At 40.5% G+C, this 25537-nt stretch overlaps 4 protein-coding genes and 1 non-coding gene across 7 annotated transcripts; 3 read left to right on the top strand and 2 right to left on the bottom strand.

Moving 5' to 3' along the window:
* On the bottom strand, window positions 1-73 carry Trnam-cau. The gene has a single exon. It is a non-coding gene; the product is annotated as a tRNA-Met (tRNA).
* Window positions 74-4976: 4903 nt separating this feature from the next.
* On the top strand, window positions 4977-6651 carry LOC6651234. The gene has a single exon (XM_023180720.2). It carries the CDS (start codon window positions 5124-5126, stop codon window positions 6084-6086), a length of 963 nt encoding a protein of 320 aa, XP_023036488.1. The 5' UTR covers window positions 4977-5123; the 3' UTR covers window positions 6087-6651.
* A 7879-nt stretch (window positions 6652-14530) lies between these two features.
* LOC6651178 (cAMP-dependent protein kinase catalytic subunit 2) lies at window positions 14531-15948 on the top strand. 3 transcript variants are annotated; one of them, XM_002073464.4, is made up of 5 exons: window positions 14531-14814; window positions 14872-15101; window positions 15175-15340; window positions 15395-15672; window positions 15734-15948. In XM_002073464.4, the coding sequence occupies exons 1-5, from the start codon at window positions 14638-14640 to the stop codon at window positions 15945-15947; spliced, it is 1065 nt and encodes a 354-aa protein (XP_002073500.1). In that variant the 5' UTR covers window positions 14531-14637; the 3' UTR covers window position 15948. The 3 variants fall into 3 exon arrangements, with proteins under 3 accessions (XP_002073500.1, XP_023036213.1, XP_023036214.1); XM_023180445.2 differs by having other exon boundaries at window positions 15739-15831; XM_023180446.2 differs by lacking the exon at window positions 14531-14814 and having other exon boundaries at window positions 15010-15101; window positions 15177-15340.
* Window positions 15949-16003: 55 nt separating this feature from the next.
* Window positions 16004-17870, top strand: LOC6651177 (cAMP-dependent protein kinase catalytic subunit 2). The gene is made up of 3 exons (XM_002073463.4): window positions 16004-16543; window positions 16610-17053; window positions 17116-17870. The coding sequence occupies exons 1-3, from the start codon at window positions 16140-16142 to the stop codon at window positions 17330-17332; spliced, it is 1065 nt and encodes a 354-aa protein (XP_002073499.1). The 5' UTR covers window positions 16004-16139; the 3' UTR covers window positions 17333-17870.
* A 1276-nt stretch (window positions 17871-19146) lies between these two features.
* Window positions 19147-21260, bottom strand: LOC6651176. Its single transcript, XM_002073462.2, has 2 exons — window positions 20142-21260; window positions 19147-20082 (listed from the first exon to the last, which is right to left on the bottom strand). The coding sequence occupies exons 1-2, from the start codon at window positions 21225-21227 to the stop codon at window positions 19237-19239; spliced, it is 1932 nt and encodes a 643-aa protein (XP_002073498.1). The 5' UTR covers window positions 21228-21260; the 3' UTR covers window positions 19147-19236.
* Window positions 21261-25537: the final 4277 nt, after the last annotated feature.

Below are 25537 nucleotides of genomic sequence, written 5' to 3'. Positions count from 1 at the left end.
TGCCCCGGGTGAGGCTCGAACTCACGACCTTAAGATTATGAGACTTACGCGCTGCCAACTGCGCCACCGAGGCTATGGGATGTGGACGATTCTATTCCTAATCAGATAATTAAATGTTCAGTTAAGTTTAGACACAACTTGACTTTCTCCCGCCTGTTCAAAAATATATATTAATATTCCAGGCAACTGAACAACGAGGATCCGGGTTCGAATCCCAGGCTAGTGTATGGATGTAGTTTTCGTCTAACAATAAGCCGAAGGCCTAAGTTGCCAGTGCTTGTGAATTAATGTTAGGTTGATAGTTTACTACTATATCCTATACTTTTAATAATAATAATAATGATATTAATATTCTCTAATAACGAATTTCGATTCTCAGCCAATTGGCAAGACAGTTCTAGTTAAAGTTAGGATATCAATATAGAATATAATATCGTATATCTTCTATGTATGAACTTACAGATTACTTTCTAGTTTTTCGCCCATGTGATTAAACTTCCATTGAAACATTAAATTGAAATGTTTCGTTTGTTTTTTAAATATGTGAAATGTATTATGGATATAAAACAAAATGTTTGAAAGAAACTTTCTTTGATAATCGTCATTTACTTTCACTTACACTTGGCGTTTGTTTTTTTTTTGTTTCTTTTTTTTGAAACGTTAGACCCCGACGCCAACCATTTCAATTGAAAACAATTGAATTGAAAAGATGATGATCGTAAAATGCGTATTTTGGGCCAAGAAACAGCATCTTGACCAAATTGCCGACAATTTGGGTTAACTGTAAATTTCCAAGCAAAGAGGCAAACGTGCAAGTTTTAGCAAATACAAATGTGAATGAAGACATACTCCCATTCGCAGATTGACAGTTATGGATAAAAGGGAGGTGGGGCTATATAGACCATAAAATTCACTCGGGCGTAAAGGATGCGAAATGCCTTTTAATAAAAGACAAAACACAAAAAAAAAAGCGAGGAGCGAAGCAAACTACGCCCTGGCTGCATAAACTAAAACTAAAGCCTCATGGCTATGCTCAGGCACGTCTTAAATGTTCAAATTATGTAAAATAAAATGTGAGCCCAACGCACAGAGAGAGAAAGCGCCAAAAAAAAAAAACAACTCGACAAGAAAAGGATAAACGCAAAAGGACAATGACGTCAGCCCTGACTGACAGCAGTGACAAGTGAAACGCTTGTCCCCTGGACATAAAGACGACAGCAAGACCGGCCCGGCTAAGGACTCCCTCAAGCACTCGACAATCCTTGGCGGCAAGGTGTAAAAAAGCTTTCATTTGACACTTTTTGGCCATTTGCATGGCAAACCCATCACCCATCAACCAGTTTACAAATAGCGCTAAGACAGAGCCACCCAAGTTTCTAGCTAATAACCGTGAGTAAACGAACAGGTGCAGAGTCCAGTGTCGTCGTTTTGTGATCAATCTTTGCTAAGCTTTTGTTTTCACTGGGTTTTTGTTTATGGACAAAAAGGCAAGGCGGTTCCGCCGGTCCGCCGGTGGGTCGGTCGCTCGATGGGTCCAAACCCGAACTCGACAATGAGATGAGATGCCTTAGAAGTGGAAATGTCTGGGCCCCCAGCTCAAGAGGAGATTGAGATACATTCACGAGTGACAGGCAAACAACATGCTGGAGTCCTTTTTTGCCACTCTATATCTCTGGGTTCCTTTCGTTGCTTTTATTTTTTTGTTGGGTGCTATGATTGATTAGCAATTAATTAGCTACACAAATAACTGTAATTATATGCCAGAAAGTGGTGGAGTGTGAGGGGAAAAAGGAGCTAGTGATAAAGACAGGGTGAGTCCTTTTGCCTTGCAAAATTTGTTTGGCCTGCTCCACCTTTTTGTTATATCCGTGGGGCATATCATATCGTTGCGGCTAATTTGCATTTTGTTGTGTCTTTTTTTTCTTGTCTCTTTTTTTTTATGTTCTAATGAAACGAATTTGTTGTAACTTTGCCACTTGCGGCATTGCCATTGGTTTTTACGATGGAATATTGCCTAATGACACTTTATTGTCAGGCCAAAAAAAAAAATTCGTCACAGTTTCGTCGAGAAGAAAAGAAGTTTGATTTTTTTGTGAGAGAGAGATAGATATTCAGATTCACCCTCAAGACAGACTTACCCCTAAAGTTTGCACGTTTAATAACGGTAATTTAATTTTGGCTAAATTGCTTTGCAAAATTTGCTCTCTCGACCAAGATTTAAAGTTAAATAGAAGCAAAAGTTGCGCCTCTCTTTCTCTATTGTCTTGTGGGCATTTCGACAGTTTTTGGCTAGCCAACAATGCATGACTGACCCTGTCAATATTCTCAAACCGAAATCCATTTAGTTCATATGCAATATTTAATGCATGGAATATGCATTGATGGGGTGGGGCAAAAAAGGAGGAAAAGGTCCTAGCCACTAGGCAGTAATGCTGGCACACGCAAAAGTGCGTCCAAAATGTAATGTCAGGCCATGTCACCAGCAGCAGCAGCAGCAGCAGCAACAGCAACAACAAAACTGCAAAACTTGGGGACCTGCATTCACATTCACATTCACATACCCCTCCAACTGACATTGAGTGGTCCATATGTGTGTGTGTGTGTGTGTTGTAAGGATCTTGCCGTCCTCGAATCGTTTGGGTTTTTGGCTCTTTTATGGCTGAAAGCTTTTGTCGCTGCCGTGCCACTAAACATGTCTCTGTCGAAGACTCGCGCTGTCGCTCGCTGTTTTGGCTCTAATCCAAAATATAACTTAAGTTTCTGGTCAAATGAATTTGGCAAAGGTAGCATACATTTGGGAGTCGCAAGCCAACAGAATTTATGCAAAATTTCCACTAACGGAAATCTTGTTTTTGTGGGCAAAAGCGTTAAGGCCAAGATGCCGCCACATACCACAAATTGGCAGTTTAAGTGGCTTTTGTTATGGAAAATCTTCACCGACTTCTCTCAAAAACTCGTGCTGTTGATTCTGTACTTTTTGCTTTGTCACCTGTTTTTGGTTTCTCCATTCCATTGCTTCCGCATTAAGCCAAAACGAAAAAGAAAATACTTTTTACGAGCTTGTCAACATTTTGAGTTGAGTGCATTTTTACGCCTTGGTATATACAAGGGGGCGCCCCCTGGCGGCTGGGGGCAGTAAAATCGAAAAGTAATGCAATAAAATTCGCTTTCATTAAAAGCATTAAAATAGGTTTTTGACATGCCATAAAAATTGTTTTCACGTAAACACACAGACATCGAAAACTGCTGCTGCTACACATTTGCTTCTGAGAGAAAGGGAATACAACGGTGGCCAGAGGTGGGCTGGTGGGTTGGATAAAGTAGATGATTCGCGCCATATCTAAATGGGAATTTTATTGTTCTGGGAGATGTGGTCGACACACAGCCATTAGCTATAACACGGAATTCGGCTCTCCTAGGTGAAAGATGCAGCCCATCGTAAAAGACGCAAAAACGATTTTTTTGGTTCTTTTCATCATCTGCCTTGATTTTGTCCAGGGAATTTGGGGCAATCATTTTGCTTTGCTACTAGATAGGCGCATATAGCATAGGAGATCGATCTACTTACATCTATAAAGATATACAATATATGAATAAATAAGGATAATATATCTCTTTATTTATATTATTTTATGATATTCAAACAATTACTAAGATTTTATTAATCTTTAGCTAAACTTCAATGTTCAGTTTTACATGCTTTTCTTTTTTTTGTTTATGGCTTGGAAGAGTTTGTTGAGAGAGTTTTGGACATTTGATGTGGTTGTTCTTTAACCTCTTCTCTTTGCCTACAACTTCAGCATGGTCAAAGCTATGGAAAATTTTCTATTTGCAAACTCTCTAAGTAACTTGAATATATAGATCGTACTCATTTTGCCATGTACGCATGTAGAAAGCAATTAAACGGAGATTTTATAGAGGTAATCACAGTCCGACAAATTCCATTTCGATTCTACTGCCACTGACCATATTTAGACAATTGGCAAATATTCCTAAATGGCTGACAAATTCACAATTGCTGTGCGAAAATTGCTAGCCATGAATGTGTGCGATATGAATCGAATGAGCATTATAGTACCATATTTCTACGTTATTAACTTCAAATTACCAATACACACAGAAGCACAAAGGCAACCACAGACAGAATCGTACATATATGGCCTTCTTCCAGTTCCAGTTGGCTCTTTTGGCCTTCTTAATTGCTGCGACAGACAGTGGCGAAATGTATGTACATATATCCATATATTTTTGGTCTACGTTTTCCATTCTCTGCGGTATGTTGAAAATATATGTATATATTTTCATGATGTAATAAATGAAATTAATTTCAATAATTGCTGCGATTTTCATTGCTACGACGAGTCTCATTACTCGTAAAAATGAAACGGGAATGAAAGGAAAACTCAATTTTTATTTAGGCCACTTATTTTATTTGCCCTGCTTTTCGGTTTTTTTTTTCTCAATTTTTTTTCTCTTTGGTTTTTGCACTGGCATGGATGGAAATATGAATGAAAATATTTAATGATGACCATGAAAACTGCTTAATCGGAAGAATGAATATGAATATGAGAATATGAATATAAGACTGCTATAGCTAGATAATAAGCAGAAAACATAAATACATACGGGGAAACGATGGATAGATTGGGTGGATTGTGTGCTGGTTGATGGGCTGAGCAGGCAAAAACCAACCAAAGCCAAAAAAAATAAATGTGCGAATCTAAATGTTTGTGTCTTTTTTCTTCTTTTTTTTGTGTTTTTTTGCACGAGCAGCAGCATTTTTAATATAGCAAAGTTTGCTGTCATATTTCAACCAAAACCAACGGATTTTTATTGGTACTGCGAGCAAGTATTTTTCGCATTTATAATATAAGGGACCATATATTTTCATGAACACTAAATTATGCTATGTGTGAGTGTGTGTGTGTGAGTGAGTGAGGTGGAGATAAAAATGGAGGTGGAGTAGGCGCCCGACATTTCGTTCCACTTTAACACAAATATTTGACAAAGACAATCAAAAAGTATATACGTTCACTAGCAGTAACATAAATTCGTGCTCTCTAAATTATATAAATATATATATTTTTTTTTTCTTGTACTATTTTTGAAGATTTCCTAAAATTATGGAACATTTGTGCAAAATCCTTAGTTACGATATCGGGCGTTTCATAACAGATTTAATCAATGCCTTGATCAAAATTGGTTACGAATATTTGGGCAAGGAAAAGAAGGCATGCAAAGGTGGGTCTAAGAGAGTCAAATATCCCAGTTATACCATAAGACACAAGTATCCAAAACGTCTGGTGACCTACGATGGGGAAGGGAGTTGTGAGCCGCGTCTAATACGTTTTTCAGATCTGTCTGAAAGTGACCTAGACGCTTTCAAATGTCAGGGCAAAAAAGGAGGCAAAAAAGAGCCCAAAAAGTGTTCTTATGAGTGTGGACATCCGAAGAAAATGGACACAGAGGAAGATGATTCTGATGTAGATGAGGATGAATGTGAAGATGGCAACGAAAATGATGAAGATCAAATGGAAGACGATGAATGTGAAGAAGAAGAGGAAGATGAGTGCCAAGATGAGGACAAGTTTGATTTGATAAATTTTATCAAGAATCTTACCAACCCAAAGTCAACAACTGACCGACAATCTGCGGGCCAAGATTGCAGCAATGAGGCACCTCCAAATGAAGATTTTTTCCTTAAGTTGCAGCAAAAGGCCAAAGTGTTGTATCAAAATTGGCTTCGCTGTAACCAGGCTCAAGAGCAAGCCAGTCCGGAAACATTTTGGGACTCAATGACGCCCGCCCACCAACTACGATTCTACTGGACTGCATATACAGGCGAAGAGTTACAATCAACTCCCATTGAAAATTTTAGCCAATGTTATAAGAAGGATTTTACACAGAGGAATCCATGCGATAGCATGAAGAAATTGCAATCGGAAGTACGACGACATTGGGCCTGCATGAAGAGATGCCGGCGAATGCCTTTTATTTTTCAAGCGGTCATCTACCACATTAGTGTGAATGATGTGGATCCCAATGATGATTGTGCCCTTCGTGACTTGTTCAACAAATTTCGTTAAATAAGGCGACGACCTTGAGCCATGTCTACAAGTGTCTTTCGAGTGATTTTGAATTCCATTTACCAATTTCCAGTGTTGCCTTTGCTTTCATTATGTTTATATGAAACAGATGTCCGATCGCCAAGGAGATCTATTTATATGCAGAAGTGTCGAACAAATTTGCAAAGGGACAAGCATTTGTACATATATAGACTGATTCTTCTCAGCTGCCTCTCATATTCGTTGGATATTCATGGACTGTTCAATATTTGCACTTGAACCACATTTGTTTTCTTTTTTTTGTGCAGCAAACAAGTAAATTAATAATGGATGCTTTTTGATACTTTTGGCACATTGCTTCAAGGTCAATTAATAAGAAGAGTGAGAAAGTAGATTTTCACTTCGCCTCAAGGTTCATTGAAAAGAAGAAAGACTCAATTTCAAGGTCAAGCATCGTCGATTCTAGTTAATGAGTTATTGTGGTCACCAGCTCCTCCGTCTCCATGCCATGCAAACAATTCAATATACCATGCCCATAAATTAGCAATAAAAATTGTTGCAAAAGATATATATAATATATAAACAAATAAAACAAAACTTTTTAAAATGTAATTTCGATTTTACGATTTTTTACGAGCCTCTCTGGCAAAATGTTAAACTTTTCTTTTGTGTCCAGCAACACGAAATCGTTGATAATAAATAAAATCATGGCAAATCGAAAGTAAGTTGAAATGGCTTGTTGGGCCTGCAAGAATCAGATCAGTCGCCGGGAAACATTATGCTAATAGAAACGAGATGTCTGCGGCTGGTGTTTAGAATCGAACACCCACGTCCCAACCCCTTTGGTTTCTTGTTGTTGCTTTTTATTGAAAAGTCGTTGCAAGGAAGTGTTTGTTGTGTTTTGGGGGTAGAGTGGCTAGTTGGGTGGGGAGGTTTGAGTTTATAGCTGGCGTATTTGTCGTTGACAACTTTTGGCGAGCCTCGCATAAAACGAAATGAAATGGAAAACTTAACTAAAAAAAAAAAAAATAAAGAAACCAATTCGCCACATTCTTTAACTGTATCGAAAGCCGTGTGTGTGTGTGTTGGAAATTTATTGTTGTAGATATTGACTTTTATAGTAAGGGGGTCTTCAAGCCATTCTACCTCCAATCTCCCGCAGTCGCCTCCTGCGCATAATGTGACGCCTTTCCTTCCTTTTTTATTTTGGCCACTCACGGATTTGTTGTGAAATTTTTAAGCATCGAAATCGAAAAACAATTGGCATGCCTGCCACTGTCAGAGTTGAGTTGAAGCTTCCATGTCAACCCTTACTCTCTCTCTCCTCGTACCTCTCACCCTCACATTGTGAGCCTTAGCCTTACCCTTCCTCTCAACTCTTCCACACTGGTGTTCTTTTTTATGGCCGGCCGGTTTGTTGCAAAGATTTTGTTGTTTTGATATTCGACAATTTTATTGCCTCGACCCAAGTTCGCACCTCAATTTGTCTTCGTAAATGTGAAAAATGTGGAAATTAGTTGGCGGTCCTCCAACCAACCATTCAGCTAACCAACCCAAACTCCTCCTTCTTTCCGCAGCTTTATTCGTTTAGTTGATGGGGTTTGAAAATGGTGAGGGGGGTTTTTTTTTTCAAACATTTCATCAATCACACGATGTGTCACACCTATCAGTGGGCGTTGACGCTTGGCTCAAATGCAGATAGTTAGAAAGCCAAACAAAAAAAATCCAAAAGTGTGGCAAATTGTTAAAAAAGGAGTGCGATTGCCACGCCTCTCCTTGTCTTCACCGTTTTGTTTGTTTGTGTGTGTGTGTTAATGGCTGGCCATTGAAATCTGTAGCATACTTGCGGGCACTAAGCTGAAAGTCATACACGTTTATATAAGACACTACATTTGGGTTGTTCTGCCTATCATTTGCATATGGAAATCATATAATTTTTGACAGGCCTAGAAAATGACTTCTTAGCTAAACGATTCTACGGCGTATTTGTTGGCCGGAACAGTGCCTAAGAAATGTGCTTGGCCAATTTATTCCCATCTCATTGGTATACTCATCCATTTTTATGCAAAGTCGCAGAGCAAACACATATACAAAGTATGGCAGAACGTATAAGAAAAAAAAATCAATGGCTAAACTACATGGCCGATGGCTTTATGGTCAAGAGGCAATCAACCCCCAAAAATAGAATTAATATCTCCCTCTGTATACACTCATTAACATAACAACAATTATGGCTACGTTGTCCGCTTGGCCATTTGGCCATTTAAGATATTGGGCAAACAATGGCTCATGGATGATTCTGCAGTCATAAGCAGAATGCCCAAAACCCACTCACAATTGACATCCTGGACAGAGCAGAGACGTTATGCATCCGGTTGAATTCATTTTCCGCAAAAGCGTCCAAGGAGTAGTTTTCCTTGCTATTTTTTTTGAATCGCAACTGTAACCGTTACGCCTAATTAACTTCTATTGAAATTTGGGGCAAACTGCCAATAGAGAGATCAGAGGCTTCTGTTTGGCTTGTTTCTTCTTAGCTCGCGTTTTCCTCATTAGAAGAGGTCACATAAATTTCGATTAAAAACAAATTGACGGGCGTGCAGATTTAAGACTTGATTCTGATTTCAACATTTTCCCAAGTAAATCCAATTTCCGCAGCAGTCTCTCTTTTGAGGTTTGCGGCTCACGTACGGGCAACACTTTTAGCTATCTACATGCGGCTCCCACTCATGTAACCCATGAACCCAGAACCCAGAGACAGGGATCAGGACCAAGTGGAGGATTTGGCCATTTATGTGAGCAGGTCATGTCGCGGTCATAAATACAACAATGCCTCTGATGCCTCATGCTTTGCCACCAAAGTTGCCAGAGTGTCGCGAGCGCCATAAATTTTGCTAGCAAAAACTCACGGATTTATGTTGGCTGAAAACGCACGACGTGAAGGACATACGGCAGGAGATAGCAGAAGTACAGCAAACTGAAACTGAACTGAACTGAGCTTGAACTGGGCTGGCCTGGGCTGAGATGGAAAGGCGGCACTCTCCTGCTTGATATGCTTGGCAAACGTAATCCACTTTAAAGTTTTGTCGCCGACGCCGCCGCTGCTTTCATTTCGAAATGAACACGAAACGCAGCCATGTGATAGGCGAGGCGAAGGATATCCGCAAGGATATCTGTGTCTTTTCTTCTTCATTCTTTCTATTCCATTCGTGGGTTTTTTTTTTCTTTTGGCAACCACATGCAACATTCAACCAACGACACGACATCTTATCCAATTTGCATTTAACGCATTTTTGGCCAATTTCTTTGGCCTCCTTGAATAAATCCCATTTGCAGCGATTTGCATTTAATGCCATCCGTGAAATTGAGATGAGCTCGCCTCGCCTAGCCTGGCACAACGTAAAGACAAAAAGAAAAAAAATAAATTAATAAAAAGTGGCTGCTAGCCACCATCATTTTCTCTATGTAAACTCATCTAGCCAGACTACCAGCCAGTTTGCTAACCACAAGTAAAAATGTTCAATAAACGTCCAGTGAAAATGCTAAAATTGAAGTGATGCCCCAACCGCAAGCGCCTTCAATATTCGAGTTTCGAATCTATTGGGGGGATTGGCAGTCAATTTGGAATTTTTAGCCAAGAGCAGCAACAGCAAAAGTAGAAAAAGCAGTAGCAGCAGCAGCAGCAGCTGACTTTGACAGCGGCCGCCCGCTGGTCGTTAGTTACTCCTAGTTTGCGGTTCCCCAGTTTTCTCGCATATTTTCGTTAGACAAAAAACAAAAGAAAGAAGCATTCATAGGATCCCAATTAAAACAAAACACACAACTCGCCAGCTAGCTAGCTGCACTCACTTTACAGCAATTTCAAGAGGAGAAGGCCAAAATAGATAGTTGCCCAATAGCTATGGCGAGGTGCGAGGGTAACTGAAGAAGTTTTCTGTAGACTAAACCAGATTAAAGAAATATTCCTCTTCTATTGCTGATCTTAGAGCCCTCGTATTGGCATGATTTAAAAGTATCTTTAGCTCTTAAAGGAAAGTTTCTTTTTGGTTGTTTGTGGAACAGCTGCCTGGGCCATAAAACGTTTTGAAAGGTAGATGGGTGGGTGGTGTGGATCCGCCTAGGTATTAATTAGGTTGTTAATTTTGCATTTGGCGTGCGTCGCGGGCTTTTCCCGTGAAAAAAAATGCAACCGAGGGCGACACACATAGGTTGCAGACACACGTGGCATGATGATAAATCTCTCAGTTTGTGCAACAGCAGCAAACATGTGTAGCACTTTGGCCGCACTTCCCGTGCAAGTGTACATCTCCTTCTCCTACTTCTTTTCCTCCTGGCTCCCTCTCTCGATGCACCTGTCTCAATTAAGCGTGCAAATCGCATGCCTGTCAAAATAGAATGCTTGGGGATGTAAAAATATGCTGGCATCTAGCGGAGATCTGAGGAGGCCAAGAGTTGTCGCATTCTCGCCATTTGGATCATAATCATTATCTAAATCATGATCATCTTGTTCATCTTTTTTTGTCTGCTTTGATCATTGGTCGTCAGGTTGATTATTTGTTTAACAGAATGTTTTACATAAAGATCATTTTTCGCACGGCAATATGAAAGAATTTAGAAATTTTAATTTGCCCTACCCATTAAAGATAAACACGTAGGTATTCTAGGCCTGAAATAAGTTTATATACATTTCCTAATAAATTGGAAATTTTCATTTTGCACTACCAATTAAGATTTTAGGTTTTTCTTTTTTTTCATTTTCGCTTATATTCCATCAACGCCTCGTTAATTGAAGAGGATGCATTTGCCAACTAAAATTAAAGATCCATGACAGTCGCCTGCAACAGCAATTGACATTTTGATAAATATTGCTTGCTGGCTACACATGCTCTCTTCCCATTCTCATTCTCTCTCCTCTCCATCCTCCATCCTCGATTCTCACATCCTCACTTTAAGTCTTTAAATCAGATGCCGGGCCGACGAGCAGTGCAAAACTTAATGATCTGTGTCTAAATAGAGTGAAAGCAAGGCAAACAGACTCTCTCTGCCCAGAGATATGACAAGTACAAAAAAGAATTTATGGCACTAAACAACACAAAAATAACAATGACAACAACATTGGCATTAGCTACCCAAAAACTAACCACCCTCCTCTCGCTTCTGTTACATCTTGTTTTCCTTCTTTCCACCCACCACCCCCTAGGCAAGTTTTTATCAGCATCAACGAAGAAGAGAAATTTTTCGCACAAATCACGCAAAAATTTTGCACACTTAACGTGAGGCACACACTCGTTAAGGGTGCTGCTGCCAGTTGAATCACACACAGAGGGTAACACAGGGGTTGTCCAGGGGGTAAGGGTGAGCCAAAAACGATAACCAAACTAAACTGATAAGAATTTTGCAAACTTAATGCATGCTCTTACTGAATTCTGCACCAAATTTCCAATTGAACAATCGACTAAGCGGCCAAGTGGCAACATTTTCAATTCGAACCAAATCAAAAAACAAAAAAAAAATAAAGGAAAATTGGAAAACACATAAATAAATATTTCGAAGTGAAGCATTTAGAGAGATCGTCCGGAGCACGGAAATGCGCACCATGCGTGACCAATTATTGAAATACGACTTTAATTGAATTTCAATAAAAATGTTTAGCATTTTGCATTTCCTATCCGAAAAACTGGCAACCGGAGTAGAGCGGATCGAATAAGAGCGGACCGGTTCATGTTTATTTATGAGCGGAATGTTTAAAATTTGTGGCAATTGTTTTTCCTACACACACACACACACACACACACACAAACACCGTCGCATCTCCATCTCTGCTGTCTCCATATCCATTGTTATATTTTGTATGTATTATTTGCCCAAGCATTTGCCTGCCATAGACTATAGACAAAAATCCATTGCATACAGTTAGGCGATATAGAACGTGATTGTAACATGTAACCTGATGGCATCTGATGTCATTTGATTTATGACCAAATTGCTATTTACCGAAAGTATTATACTGATTTATGCACATCCAAAATCCGAAAGGTATTGAAAACCACGTGAGAATAGGAGAATTTATGAAAATTTTCCATTGCACATGGAAATTATATATTTCTTGGTTAACAAAAAAATCTAAATTCTTAGATACATTTCAATTTAGTTGAACAATCAACTAAAAGAGAATATCCTTGTTGAAGGCAACCAACTGCGAAATGTCAGCATAGCCTCCCGCGGAGATGATGATAATGATGATGACGATGACGACTATGACGACTATGGCCAAATCAACGGATTACAAACGACAATATACAACAATGGCAGGCGAGCTGTCGGGCATTCGGTCTGTCAGTTGTTCGGCTCTTTGGTCGGTTGGTCGTTGATTGAAGGTGGAAAAGTTCCAATCTAGCAACATTTCCCCCTTTTGATTTTATTTCCTTTTTTGGGGTGGAATTGAGTGAAAAACCGTTGGCATTTGCAAAGGGTTTCTTTCATAGATTGGCCGCGGGGTAGAGGGGTGGGTAGGTAGTGTCTGACATCGGCGCATGACAAAAGTCACATGGCCCGGCAGCGGATTAGTTACACCTTTTGCACACAACACGGCGGCGACATTGTTGCCAACCATTGAACTGTGCACATTGAATGCATTTTCCGGTCAGTGTGCAAAGGCCAAAGCGTGCCATGATTTATTCACGCGATTGTGCAGAGATTAGTGCTAATGGCACGATGGCAAAACTGGGAAAACCTTTCAGCATAATTGAATTTGTTGTTGGCCAAAATTTGTGAGAGGGCTTTCACCTACTTAAGCCTACCATCAACAAAAACCGAGAAACCGAGTGAAAAAGAAGCAAAAAAAGAAGAAATTGCTTTGATAACTAAACCAAATATTGGCCAAGACAAATGCCATGTGTGTCAACAGTTCATCTAGGCGTCAATTACTTTGCATAAGTTTCACAATGTGGGGGAGAGAGTTGGAGAAAGGAAGTGGGAGAAAGAATCTTCCAACACAACAAATGAATTTTAAGTGTTGCCAAAAGAAACGGCCAAGAAACGTGTGCGTATGACTTAATCTGCTCTTGGCCCGCTTAGCGCAAACGCATCTCTATGTGAAGAGGCTTTTTATGGTGGGCCTATACATATATGTTCATACATATATGGTGGCTTGCTTTAGATATTATCCGCTTATTTATTGCAGTCGTTAACATATCTTAGCCAACTGGAGTTTATCTTTCGTTTGTGGCAATGGCAAAAGAGACAGACAGATAGACAGTCAGGCAGGATTCTGAGCAGGCTCTGTCTTCTTCTATAAGTTAAATGAGCCAAGCTTTGTCCTGCATCTTTTTGGGTCTGGGTGGATACTTAAGTTCTCAATGAAATTGTTTAGTTTTTGCACGATTTCTAATTTACTGATGAGATGACTGACTAGAAACTGAGAGTGAAAACTAAAATTTTGTAATATCTTCCAAGAAGGACACATGTCTTATGCTAAGTACGTGACAATTTGCATTGTTTTAACTTAATTGAAAAGTGGCAAGAGTCAACCGATTTACTACTTAATCTTCCTACATGCATAACAAATGAATTGGGCACATAAATTTTTGATTAAAATATCGATTCTCTCTTCTTTAATTGAATTGCTTGCTAAAGTGTTAAACCCCTTCATTTTCTACTCTCAAGTTGGCCTAATCAATAATGAAGTTCTCTCTCAGAAATAAATGCCATCACATTAGGGCCCACAAAAACCCCTAAACATATTTAGAATGACATTTCCACAGAGCCAGATGAAATGCTGGGTGGTAAATGCCTGTGCAAATGTTGAAAGATAATGATTAATTGTCAATTTACGTACAACAACAGCCTGGACATATGACCGAAAATGGCCAATAAACGTTTCGGTCGACAGTTACCTTAAAAGCATGCAACAACTGGAGCATCCAGATCCAGAAATTGGGATCTCTCTCTATATCTCTCTCACTCCCTCTCATTCGAAACTATAAGCATTTAAGGACACACAAAACACAGAAAGAGAGGATAGACTGACTATCGCAGAACACATGTCCATCAACATGAGAGCCAAGTCAGGTCTGTGTGGTTTGGCTCCAACTGACTAGCTGACATGTAGAAATAAATGTACTAGAAAATTACCAACTTATGTAATCTTGGTTAGCATCATTTATCAAGTGGACGTTTTGTAATTTTTCTTACTTTTGCGGCCAGGCCTGGGACATGTCAAGAAGTCTACATGTTCTGTTTGTGTGTGTGTATGTGTGTTAAGGGTAGTGTGTGTGTGGCACAGGAAATTGCCATTTCATTTGGTCTAAGGAAATTTGTCATCATACCTTTGGACCGCGCCCAGCTAATTGAATGCTGCAGACTGCTTCTAATCTTGTAGGTTTTGATTTTCTTGTTAGCATTCCTTCGCTCAATCACACAATAAATTATGAAATTCAAAATTTTCAATTCAATTGAGTTACAATCAAACATTTTTTGCGTTACCAATTCGATATTCTTGTTGTTGTTATTGTGATTTGTCTACGTGAATTGTAAACTGTGGAAAGAAAATGAATGAATTGTCTCTCTGTTGATTATGAGCCATCTGCAGTCGCAGCACTATTTCAACTCCAAGGAAGATTACGGCGCCACACTCGACGGCCTGAGCAAAGAATTCGATGAGCGTTGGTCTCATCAAACACCATCGCCATATAATAATCTAGAAAACTATATACAACGAGCAGTCCTTGGCTATGGCAGTTTTGGTACTGTGGTAAGTCCGGACAGTCCTTTTCTAGTGAACACTCATCTATTTTTCAATGTTGATTAGATGTTGGTCAAGGAGAAGACTGGCAAGAATTATTATGCTGCCAAAATGATGAGCAAAGAGGATTTGGTACGTCTTAAACAGGTGGCACATGTGCATAACGAGAAAACTGTGCTAAGTGCGGCACGTTTTCCATTCCTTGTATATCTGGTGGACTCGTCAAAGGATTTTGATTATTTATATCTCATTCTGCCGTTTATCAATGGCGGCGAACTTTTTAGTTACCATCGAAAGTGAGTAGTTAAATCTAAAACCTTGGCATGATCAATAATTGAGTGATCATATTCATATTCTTTTATGTCCAAGAGTGCGCAAATTCAATGAGAAGCAGTCGCGTTTCTATGGCACTCAAGTGCTACTAGCTTTGGAATATATGCACCGCATGAACCTAATGTACCGAGACCTCAAACCCGAGAATATACTAATCGATTGCAAGGGTTACATAAAGCTTACAGATTTTGGTTTCACCAAGGTGAGTCGAGGCTCTCTCCACTCACAGTTGTCTATTAATTTCTTGTCTCTAAAGCGAGTCGAGGGCCGTACCTCTACTCTATGTGGCACTCCTGAATATTTGGCTCCCGAGATTATACAATTGAAACCGTATAACAAATCGGTAGATTGGTGGGCTTTTGGCATATTGCTATTTGAGTTTGTGGCCGGACGATCGCCATTTGCAGCCCATAATCGTGATGTTATTCTTATGTATTCAAAAATCTGTTTAGGAGAGTATAGGGTGCCGACTTATTTTACGCCCCCAATGAAGAATTTAGTGGAGAGTCTTATGCAGGTTGATACCTCAAAGCGGTAAATAATGATAGATTTTCTATTTTTGTTCTAAGCCCTCTTCCCCCCAATTCGTCTTCAGTTTAGGCAACTCAAACGAAGGTGCAATTGAAATTAAGAATCATCCTTGGTTCCAGGGTGTCGATTGGTTTGCTATGCTCAATCAGGAGATTAATCCGCCCTATATACCAACTGTATCGAATATTGAGGATATATCGAACTTTGATCATTTCGAATCCAAATCAAAAGTGAAATCCAAAATAAATCGTCATCCCGAGTTGTTTAATAATTTTTAAATGTTAATCCCCCAATTTTATTTAGTTGTTCATTTTTTTCCATCGTATAGCTGTGGCTTAAACAATCAAATTACAAATTTCTGGGTATCTCTTTTTGTTTTTTTTTTTTTTTTTAATAATGTGCTAACATATAAATTTTTCAAATAAAATTCCAAATTTGTTGTATATCTTTGCTAAACCATTGAGTCCGCAATGGGTGTCTATGAGCAACAGAGTTTCAGTTCGAAGGTCGATTATAAATTAATATTAGATAAGCTGAGAGAGGAGTTTAATAAGAAGTTTAGCCAAAATACCCCATCCTTGGCGATTGGTCTTGATAACTATGAGATCAAGGCCACCCTGGGAGCTGGATCATTTGGAAAAGTGCAGATGGTTAAGGAGAAGTCCTCGGGAAATTATTATGCCTCTAAACAACTTAGCAAGGATCAGATAATGAAGACAAAGCAAGTGGCCCATGTGATGAGTGAAAAGCGTGTCCTACGCTCAATATTTTTTCCATTCACTGTCTATTTGGTGGCTTCTTTCAAGGATAATGACAGTCTCTATCTAATATTGCCCATTGTGCCGGGAGGTGAACTTTTTACCTATCACCGCAAGTAGGTTTAAGAGAGTTTTTAATTTGATTTCGTATTCATGCATTATTTTGCATTTTATTTTAAAAGAGTTCGTAAATTTAGTGAGAAACAAGCACGTTTCTATGCGGCTCAAGTATTTCTGGCCTTGGAGTATCTGCATCATTGCAGTTTACTCTATCGTGATTTGAAACCAGAGAACATTATGATCGACAAGAATGGTTATTTAAAGGTTACCGATTTTGGTTTTGCCAAGAAAGTGGAAACACGTACCATGACTTTGTGTGGTACACCAGAATATTTGCCACCCGAGATTATTCAATCGAAACCATATGGCACTAGCGTGGACTGGTGGGCTTTTGGTGTATTGGTCTATGAATTTGTCGCTGGACACTCGCCATTTTCCTCGCACAATCGGGACATGATGAGCATGTATAATAAGATTTGCGAATGTGATTATAAGATGCCTTCCTATTTCAGTGGTTCGTTACGTCATCTGGTCGATCATTTGTTGCAGGTGGATCTTTCTAAACGGCAAGGCGAACATTTTACATTAACTAGAATTCTTGGTGACTTTGACTTCTTATTTTCTTTAGATATGGCAATTTGATTAATGGTAATAAGGATATCAAGGATCATGAGTGGTTTAAGGAAATTGATTGGATACCGCTGCTGAATCAAACTATTAGTCCTCCCTATATACCAACCATTAGCAATCCCGAGGATATTTCACATTTCGATAAGATCTCCGAGGGCAAACCCAAAACAAAGGCCAAGACCATGCGGCATGAGGAGATTTTTGCTGATTTTTAAAGAGTCTTTGTATATTTGTTGTTGTGTTTCATGGTGCTTGGTACTTGATTTTGGAATATTTCGGTGCCATAAACTGATGATTTCTAATCGCACTTGAATTGTTGTGAATCTGGATGGGCGACGGCTGGTTGTCGCTTTGCTTTGATTTCAACAACACACAACATCCATCTGTGCCCCATCCGATGTACATATACATATGTGCTATCCCCGCTTTACATTTCATGCCCCAAATGTCAACGTCACCGTGGGGAGAAGAACAACAAGGAGTGTGGAAGAGAGAGGGAGAGTGAGCGAGGGAGGATGAAGCATTTTCTTGTTTCGGTTTTCTCGATTTTCTTGGGAAAACAGCTGCTGATGGTCCCACTGATGCGTCTTCTGTTTTGCTGCATACAATTGAATTGTATGTGAAATATTTCTTACACTTGTTGCTTTTGCCTAGCCTCGAAATTTAATTCGATGAACTTAACTTGTAATTATACTTGAAATCATGCCATAAATCTAGACAACTTCGTGGAGCAATGTCTCTTGTCGAAATCAACACAAGGAGGAGATTCATGTTTGTCTTTGATGCAATTGGATGGATTTATGGCCACTTTGTTTATTTATTTCATTATATCTATGTATCTACTAGAAAGTGGGCGTCCCTGTATATGAAGTGTGTGTCTGTGTGTGTTAGTAGTAGCTCTCGAAAGAGTTTTCTTTTGCGAAATTATGTTAAACACAATTTAAGCGTACCAAGATACAAAGCAAGAGTGGGAGAGAATGTGCCATAAATCTTTTATACCTTTTTCTGCTCTTCTGCATATCGGGCAACATTGATTTATATGCAAGAAAGAATAACAAAAAAGACGAAACTAGACGCCATTCTGGTCCGAAATGTCTACCTTATCCAGCAGCCAACAACAACCACGATGGCTCCTTTGTCCAGTGGCTAACAAAACAAAGACTTGGGAGCACCAAAAACGAGTGGGAGAAGTAGCAACAAAAAAAAAAACCGAGAAAAAAGTTATGATTATCATAATTTTTGTTACGTGAGTTTTCATGTGGAAAAGATGAAACATCATCGTCTGCGTTGCCGTCTACGTTGCTGGCGTCGCCTCTAGTTCCCCCCCAGGGTTGGAAGTCGTCATCACTATAATCATGGCACGCATTTACTCCTGTTTTTACCTCTGCTTTTTGGCGCCCGCCAGGCCGGCGCCGGGCCACGCATCTTCGTCTCCAGACACATTTTCTCAGTCTAGTGTGTGTGTGTGTGTGTGTTGTGTTTTACTTTTCGCATTCGCCTTTTGTGCGAATTGGACAGGATGGGACTGTACAGTAAAAGTACAGAGGGGTTTGTGCTTCCTGTTCAAGACCCAGACCTTGGCTCACCTCTGAGTGGTGCCCATACAGCCATTTATATAGTTAGTTGACTAAGACATCATGCATTCTAATGAGATTTTTAATTGTGGCCCATTGACCACTCGAAAAAGTTCCGCCAGCTTTGGTTCCGGCTGAAAGAAAAACGGAGGGCACGTGGCGGATGCGCCTCACGCTTCAGTTGTCTGAGAAATGATGAAACAGACACACGGCAATGACAACCCTCCGATCACATAAATGCATAAATGACAAATTTGCAGCACGGAAATTAGCGATGCCCGCCGCCAGATACATTTCACATTACGATTACTGGACAGACAATTGAATCCCAAGGGTTGAAAGTAAGCGAATTAATTGTTGTTTTGATTGCACAGCAAATGAACGTTTGCTGACTCAAGTGGGCTGGGAAAATCACAATCGGCCAGCGGGTTGGGAAAATGAAGTTTACGTTTACGTTTATTGCTTATGGATCGGTGAAAATTCGTTACGAAACTTACGCACTAACTATATATGAGAGAGGAAGGAGAAGGAGATACTTATGCGACTTATGATTGCTCCAGCTCAATTTCAACAGAGACGGGTGGCAGATCATCCTTAAATTCTGGGGTGTACACCTTGCCAGAGGCCAGCACCAACTGATTCTCGCAGTCCATTATGAAATAGGCAAATGGACGATTCACCTCGAATCGCTCAACACCTGGCTCGGGTTCTGGTTCCGGTACAGGTAATTCGGTGGCACTGGCTAGAGGTGAACGTGCCTGCATGTTGGCAGCAGATAAGGCATTCGCACTACTACCGCCCTCATCCACGCGCACATTAACAAACTGGACAATCTCGTCCACATGGACGTCCGTGTCATCGGACAGCAGGCTCAACTCGGCATCGGTGCGTGAGAAAAGACGCTGGAGGCCCAATTGCTTTAGAACCGATTCGGAGCGTGAGGTTTCCTCTACCTGGAATTTAGGTAGCGATACATGCATCTGCTTCAGTTCACTATGATCACGAGCATATTTGAAGTCACTTGGCTGCATCTGGGCAATGACCTCACTCAGTCCTTCAGTCTCGTTGGGTAGAACGATGCTTAGGCCGTACTTTTCATTCTCGTAAGGAAGGGAGAGTACGCGAGCCTTCAGCTGTGGCAAATCGGCCACATAGAATTTTCCCTTGGTATGCATCATGGGAGCTTGCATGGCATCTTCGTTGGTCATGAAGAAAAACTCATCACTGCCATCGCGCAGCTGATAGAAGGGTTGAGCCCAGCTGCCGCGGTAGTAGAGGCCATTGAAGAGCAACATCTTGGACTTAGAGCCAGCCGAGCGCCCAGTTATGGAGTTGGCACTCAGTGCCGAGGCAATATCATCGCGACGGAATAGGCTACGGGCACCATAAACCTAGATATGAATAGAATGGAGCTTATTGAGAATTTACAAGCATTGTTGACTTGGCTTACCCGACTAACTGCACTTAGATGCGATTCGAGAGCCAGCATTATCTCATCGGCACTGTCTTTGACCGCTGTCTTGACGGCATTTTCCAGTTTCTGCAACGGCAGACGCACTTTTTCGGGTTCACCAGCGGTAACCTGTTCATTGGCCATCGGTTGCTTGTTTAGCTTCTCATCCTCTTGCACCGTCTCGTTCTCCTCCACATTGGCCTGAAGGTTCTCTTCACGTTTGTTCTGCTGCTTATCGGCTAGATTTTCCTCACCAGCCATGGCGGGTTCAGCAGGTTTTTCAAGTTTTTCCATGTCAGCGGCGGCATCGGTGGTAGCGGCAGCTTCAGCGGATTCTGTGGTGAACGGTTGCTCCTTGAGCATCTGGACAGCCTCAGCCAGGGCAACTGGTTTTTCCACATACTGCTTGTCATCCACTTCACGATCAAATTTGGAAGCTTCCTTGTTCACAATTTCCACGCCATAAGTATCGGTGGTTACTAGGGGAACATCATCGTCCACGTTGATTCGTTTTAGGGTCTCAAAACCGATGACATCTTTGCTATTACTGGGCTCGGTTCTGATATCAACATCGGCTCCAGCTTCCTCTAGCTGAAGTGAAGTGTTTGGCTCACTCCAGTCATAGTCCTGTCTGTTAATGTCCTTCACCTCGACGTAGTAGTTTTGTTCGAGCAGCTGCTTATAATCCTCGCGAGCACTGTTATTGCGATAGATGTAGAGCCAGGTCTGGAAGGAAGGCAATGCCACTGCCGCATCACGATTCCGATAATTGCCTAAAATACGTTTGTAACTCTCACGCAAAGCGCTGCGATCCTTGGGGAAACCAAAAACAGTATTGAACTCATCATAGGTGGCTCCTTCTGACGCCTCGGCTAGGACAGCTAAGATGGTGGCCACTCCCAGTGGGGAATGCACCTGATTGGCATCAATATCTTTGTTGTGTTTTAGCAATTGAATGGCTAACAGCTGGGAGGCATCGCTGGTAAATGTATTCGGAAGAGCTTCCTTATCCGCAGTGGGCAGTGAAGATACCCAACTGGAAAGTAAGAGCAGGAGTGGAAAAAGGCACACAACGACTTTCATTTTGCTAGAACTGAAACAAACGAGACGTTTACGATCGCGTTTGAAACGCGAATGAAGCTCAAGAAAGTTGACCAAAGACTTTTTATGAAAGCCAAACAAGAATCAGAGACGAGAATTAAGCAGCGGCAGCAGCGACGTCAATGTTAAACTGGTTACAAATCTCCAGCGGTGCTTAGAGTGGAGTGTGGGTAAGGCAAGAGAAGCTTTAAGCCAAGTTTTGTAGTTCGATCTGCGGTGTTTGTCAATCAATTGCCAAAGAAAGTTGCGCTTCAATGAAAGTGGAAGTGGCGTGGGTTGCTCTCGAGCACCTCAAATATTCAAATCAAAACAACAGCCAACGAAAATGGGTCAAGCCAATAATCAATATGTAAATACACACACACACACACACTCACACACACACACCAAACATCGTCAGAGTTCAAAGTCATTGAAATGTTAGAGAGCCAACAGGTTTCCACAAATGGGCTACGTGATTGACATTTGATTTTTCAGTGCTTTTCGTGTCGCGTTAATTGCATTTTCTTGTCAATGTTTGGTGGGTTTAGTGGGGCAATCATTTAACTTAAACAATGCCTAAAAATTGGATTTGGATTGAGCAAACTAGTGTAATTGCCTCACTGGCATTGATTTCGCAACTAGATGTTCTTAGTGCCTTACCTGGCCACGCTTAACCCAGTTTCTATGCAAATGGAGTGGAAAGAATAAAGAAAAAAAAAAACCTATCCAGTAGCCGAAACAACCAAATCCATCGCAACACAATTCGAGGCCACTGAACTTGGCCGTCGTGATTACCAAATACGGTTTAGCGGGCGAAAGCGGCCGCAACCAGAACCAGCCATAAGCAACAAGCAACCAGAGACCGACAATCGCCGATGAGTACCAGGTGTGAGCCACTGTTCGAGTACTGCTAATAAAATGCTAAATTTAGATACCGCTTACTTGAGAGTTTTTCATTTGTTGTTGGCTTACAAAACGAGTTTTTCCCCTCCATTTAGAATAAAAGTTGCACAATTGTTGCACATTTGGCCAACAAGGGAGAGAAAGAGAGAGACAAAGAGGAGGAAATCAAGGTAATTGGGGGAGAGGCTCAGACAGTGCAGCGAACTCTACAGAGAACTCCAACAAAGGAAAGAAGACGAGACAAGATTTTTGTTATGTAATTTATTTGACAAGTTCCGCATTTGGCCACAAGGCAGGCGCGGTTTTTGAATGACTTGTAACATTGTCTAAAAATTAACACATTTAAATTAATTTTTATATCAAATATCTCAAAAGTTCTTTAAATTTTTCACTTTTTGAGAGTATAGCAATTCGTATTAGTATGTATATGTAAGTTCTTTATTACTCATCTCATCTGCACCTTTTGTGTTTTATTTTAAAGCAAATACTTTGTATAATTTTTGTGTAGTACATAAATTTCAATGCCCAAACTAATAAATTAAGGAGTCGAGTGGCAAGTTATAGACACAACCCCCTCATGTAAAAAGGGTCGCCTTTTCGGTTAGGTGAATTAGAAGTTATTATGGCCAAATGGCAAACTAAGAAAATTGTCGCATAAATTAAGAATCCAGCAGGACACCTTCTTTAGACTGTGTAAGACGAGGCACAAACAACACCGCGGGGAGACATTAACAACCAACCGAAAGTCAAAAGAAAATCTTGTTGCCCCAAAAGTGGACAATACGAGTAGTTTATCCAGGGGGGTTGGCCAGAAACGAATGATGCTGCAAAGTTTGAGCATAGTTTCTGGGCGTGAACATGGCCCAGAGTATAAGTTTGGGTCTAATAACATAGACGGCATGACTAATTGTTTGATTTATGCAAATGTGTGAAAAACATTTGACTATATACACATACTCTCGCATATTTGTGCACTTGACTGATGCTTTAAGAGAAATTATTTAGCTCCTTAAAGCTTAATTGTTCATCCTTTTCTGGTATATGTCAGACTAGCTGACTAGCTGACTGGTTGACTGTCAGCTGTCATAAATTTGGCAATACATCATAAGTCAAAAGGTGAGCCCTGGGCTTAAACACTTGCCTCACAAAATATAATTAAACTTCTGTTTATACTCAAGAAGTCAGCGAATGAAAGAAAGTATGAGAAAGATGGGGGAAAAGTTCGTAATTATATTTGATAAACTAACACAAAACGTACGAGCACATGTCACAGGGACACACGGCTTTTCTGTTGATGAATTTCCGAGTTTGTCCCCAAACGAAAGCCATGTGTGTGACATAATTACACACACACACACACACACACAATCACAGGGAAACAAAAGGCCCAAAGGAGTTTTGCAAAAGCCTGAGCAAAGGGGCACAAAAGGAGTCTCTTTCTCTTCATGCGCTTCATTTACTTCACTTACTCAAATCAAACATTTGCAACTTTTATGCCACTTCCATTTTTGGTCACGTTTTAAACTTGAAACTTGAAAAAAGAGTGCAGAGTAGCAAAGTAAAAAAAAAAATCGCATTGAGTGGGATGAGGAAGAGGTTGGCCTAACAAGTTGTTTGCTGTTAAGGCGCAGATCCAGCTTGGGGCACTTGTTCCCGTTTGCAGGAGGCAATCCTAATTGATTTATGACATCAAAGACATATTTTTCGCAATGTTGCGTGGCCTACGTGCGTGACAGTTGCCCAGACCGAGACCAGGACTCAGCATCAGGACCAGCTACGGAGTAAAGTCGAGTCGCCGAGCCCACCAAACACGGTCGTCATGTTGGTGTTAGTGTTGTTGTTGTTGTTGTTGATAATTTTGACTTATGGCTTGAGTTTGCGTGCACAGGATTTGTCACATAACTCGTTGGTCTTGTCCTGTCAAAGGAGGAGACATGCATGCTAGGATTCTTTTCTTCTGACAAGAAAAAAGGTTTCCCCCCTTAGATAAGGCCCTATCTCTCTGTCTCACATTTTCTCACCCTCAATGCATATCTATGGGCAAGAGTGAAAAGTTTTTCTATTAGGCGCAATTATTTCAAGGTATTATTGCTTTTAATTAATTCAATTAAACGCTTCATAAATTTTTACTTTTTGATTTCGTTTGCCTGCGGCCAGTGAGTTTCTCTTTAATGGAAAAACTTTGCTCATGGTTGGCCAAAAGGATTTTCTTTCCAATTCTCCCTCCCCCAGAAAAGGGAGTTTCATTAACGACGCGACGCTGCTAGGTTTTTGGTTTGGTTTTTCTACTGGAATTTTCTTACTTGGCTTAAGATTCGCTGTATTTTGTTTATTAAAGCATTCCTCGTGGCTTTTTGCTTTATCATAAAATTTTATATTTCAAAATTGTAAATTGTTTTATTGAATGCCGCACGCGTTTATTTAAATTTCTGTGTGCATGGTTGAATTTTCTTGCCAGTTGAGATTTTTGCCATCAAATGGAATTCCTGAAGCTGTAAAACTTCATTTCCCTGATGGCTATTAATAGCTTGGCTTTTCCCCTCTCTGCCAAAAGGAAAACAACAGCAACAACAACAACGTTAAAGGGAATCTGCAGAAACAAAACTTCGATTTCTGGCACTTCAATTAAAAGGTCATCAGCAGTCGTCACAGCTGCTGCACAAGTGAGTTTGAGGAGAGAAAGGAGATAGAGATACCTAAAACGTTATTGATATGTAAGAGGCATGCTCACACCTTCCACAATCTATCAGTTGGACGGGCAAGGTCCACTCACACGTGATGACTTCCGTCATTATCAGTGGACCACCCCCTGCAAAAAGTTTGCTCTCCACACCGACGACCTTCTGGCAAATAATCGAACTAACGTATAACAACAATTTGTATTGTGTCCGAGAAGTTGTGTGGAAATCAAACCCCTTAATAATTTATGAAACGGCAAAGAGCAAAAGGTGCCAGGACATGGTACTCCAGGGAGTACAAACCCGCATACACACACATTCACACACCCACACTCGCACATGTGGTGTCCTTTGCAAAAAGTTTTCTATCAATTTCGTCTACTCTAATAGAGATTAAATGCATGTCGAAAAGGCAATTAGTTTCTCCTTGTCCAACCACCAAGCAACCCAATTTAGTCCCTGTTTGAGAATTACTTGAACTTTTTGCTGTTGCTGCTCACTCATTGAATCAAAGTGTTGTTCAATTTCTCTTGGCCAGTTGTGGCCAAGGTGTTGCTACCGGAATCCGCCCTCAATTCTGAATTTAGAATTTTTTTTGGCAACTGCCAGCAGCAATCTGGCCTGATCCAGCTCAAAATGGGTTTTGTGCCCCATTTGGAGAACTGAGACCATGTCAATGCTAATTAAACTCGCGCTGTCTTCCGCTAATGAGCAATGAAAACAACGTGT

Source organism: Drosophila willistoni, chromosome 3R (genome assembly GCF_018902025.1).
Source record: "Drosophila willistoni isolate 14030-0811.24 chromosome 3R, UCI_dwil_1.1, whole genome shotgun sequence".
In the NCBI taxonomy this organism is placed as follows: Eukaryota; Metazoa; Arthropoda; class Insecta; order Diptera; family Drosophilidae; genus Drosophila; species Drosophila willistoni.
Note: the sequence above shows the minus strand (reverse complement) of the source record. Positions and strands in the feature narration are given on the sequence as shown.

What these genes read in the sequence shown, in the direction of transcription:
- LOC6651234 (XM_023180720.2), top strand. Translation starts at nt 5,124, where the DNA reads ATGGAACATTTGTGCAAAATCCTTAGTTACGATATCGGGCGTTTCATA.
- LOC6651178 (XM_002073464.4), top strand. Translation starts at nt 14,638, where the DNA reads ATGAGCCATCTGCAGTCGCAGCACTATTTCAACTCCAAGGAAGATTAC. An exon ending in CAGATTTTGGTTTCACCAAG is followed by an intron (nt 15,341 to 15,394) that starts GTGAGTCGAGGC and finishes TTGTCTCTAAAG; the next exon opens with CGAGTCGAGGGCCGTACCTC. An exon ending in CAGGTTGATACCTCAAAGCG is followed by an intron (nt 15,673 to 15,733) that starts GTAAATAATGAT and finishes ATTCGTCTTCAG; the next exon opens with TTTAGGCAACTCAAACGAAG.
- LOC6651177 (XM_002073463.4), top strand. Translation starts at nt 16,140, where the DNA reads ATGGGTGTCTATGAGCAACAGAGTTTCAGTTCGAAGGTCGATTATAAA. An exon ending in CTTTTTACCTATCACCGCAA is followed by an intron (nt 16,544 to 16,609) that starts GTAGGTTTAAGA and finishes TTATTTTAAAAG; the next exon opens with AGTTCGTAAATTTAGTGAGA. An exon ending in CAGGTGGATCTTTCTAAACG is followed by an intron (nt 17,054 to 17,115) that starts GCAAGGCGAACA and finishes TATTTTCTTTAG; the next exon opens with ATATGGCAATTTGATTAATG.
- LOC6651176 (XM_002073462.2), bottom strand. Translation starts at nt 21,227, where the DNA reads ATGAAAGTCGTTGTGTGCCTTTTTCCACTCCTGCTCTTACTTTCCAGT. An exon ending in ATCTAAGTGCAGTTAGTCGG is followed by an intron (nt 20,083 to 20,141) that starts GTAAGCCAAGTC and finishes ATTCATATCTAG; the next exon opens with GTTTATGGTGCCCGTAGCCT.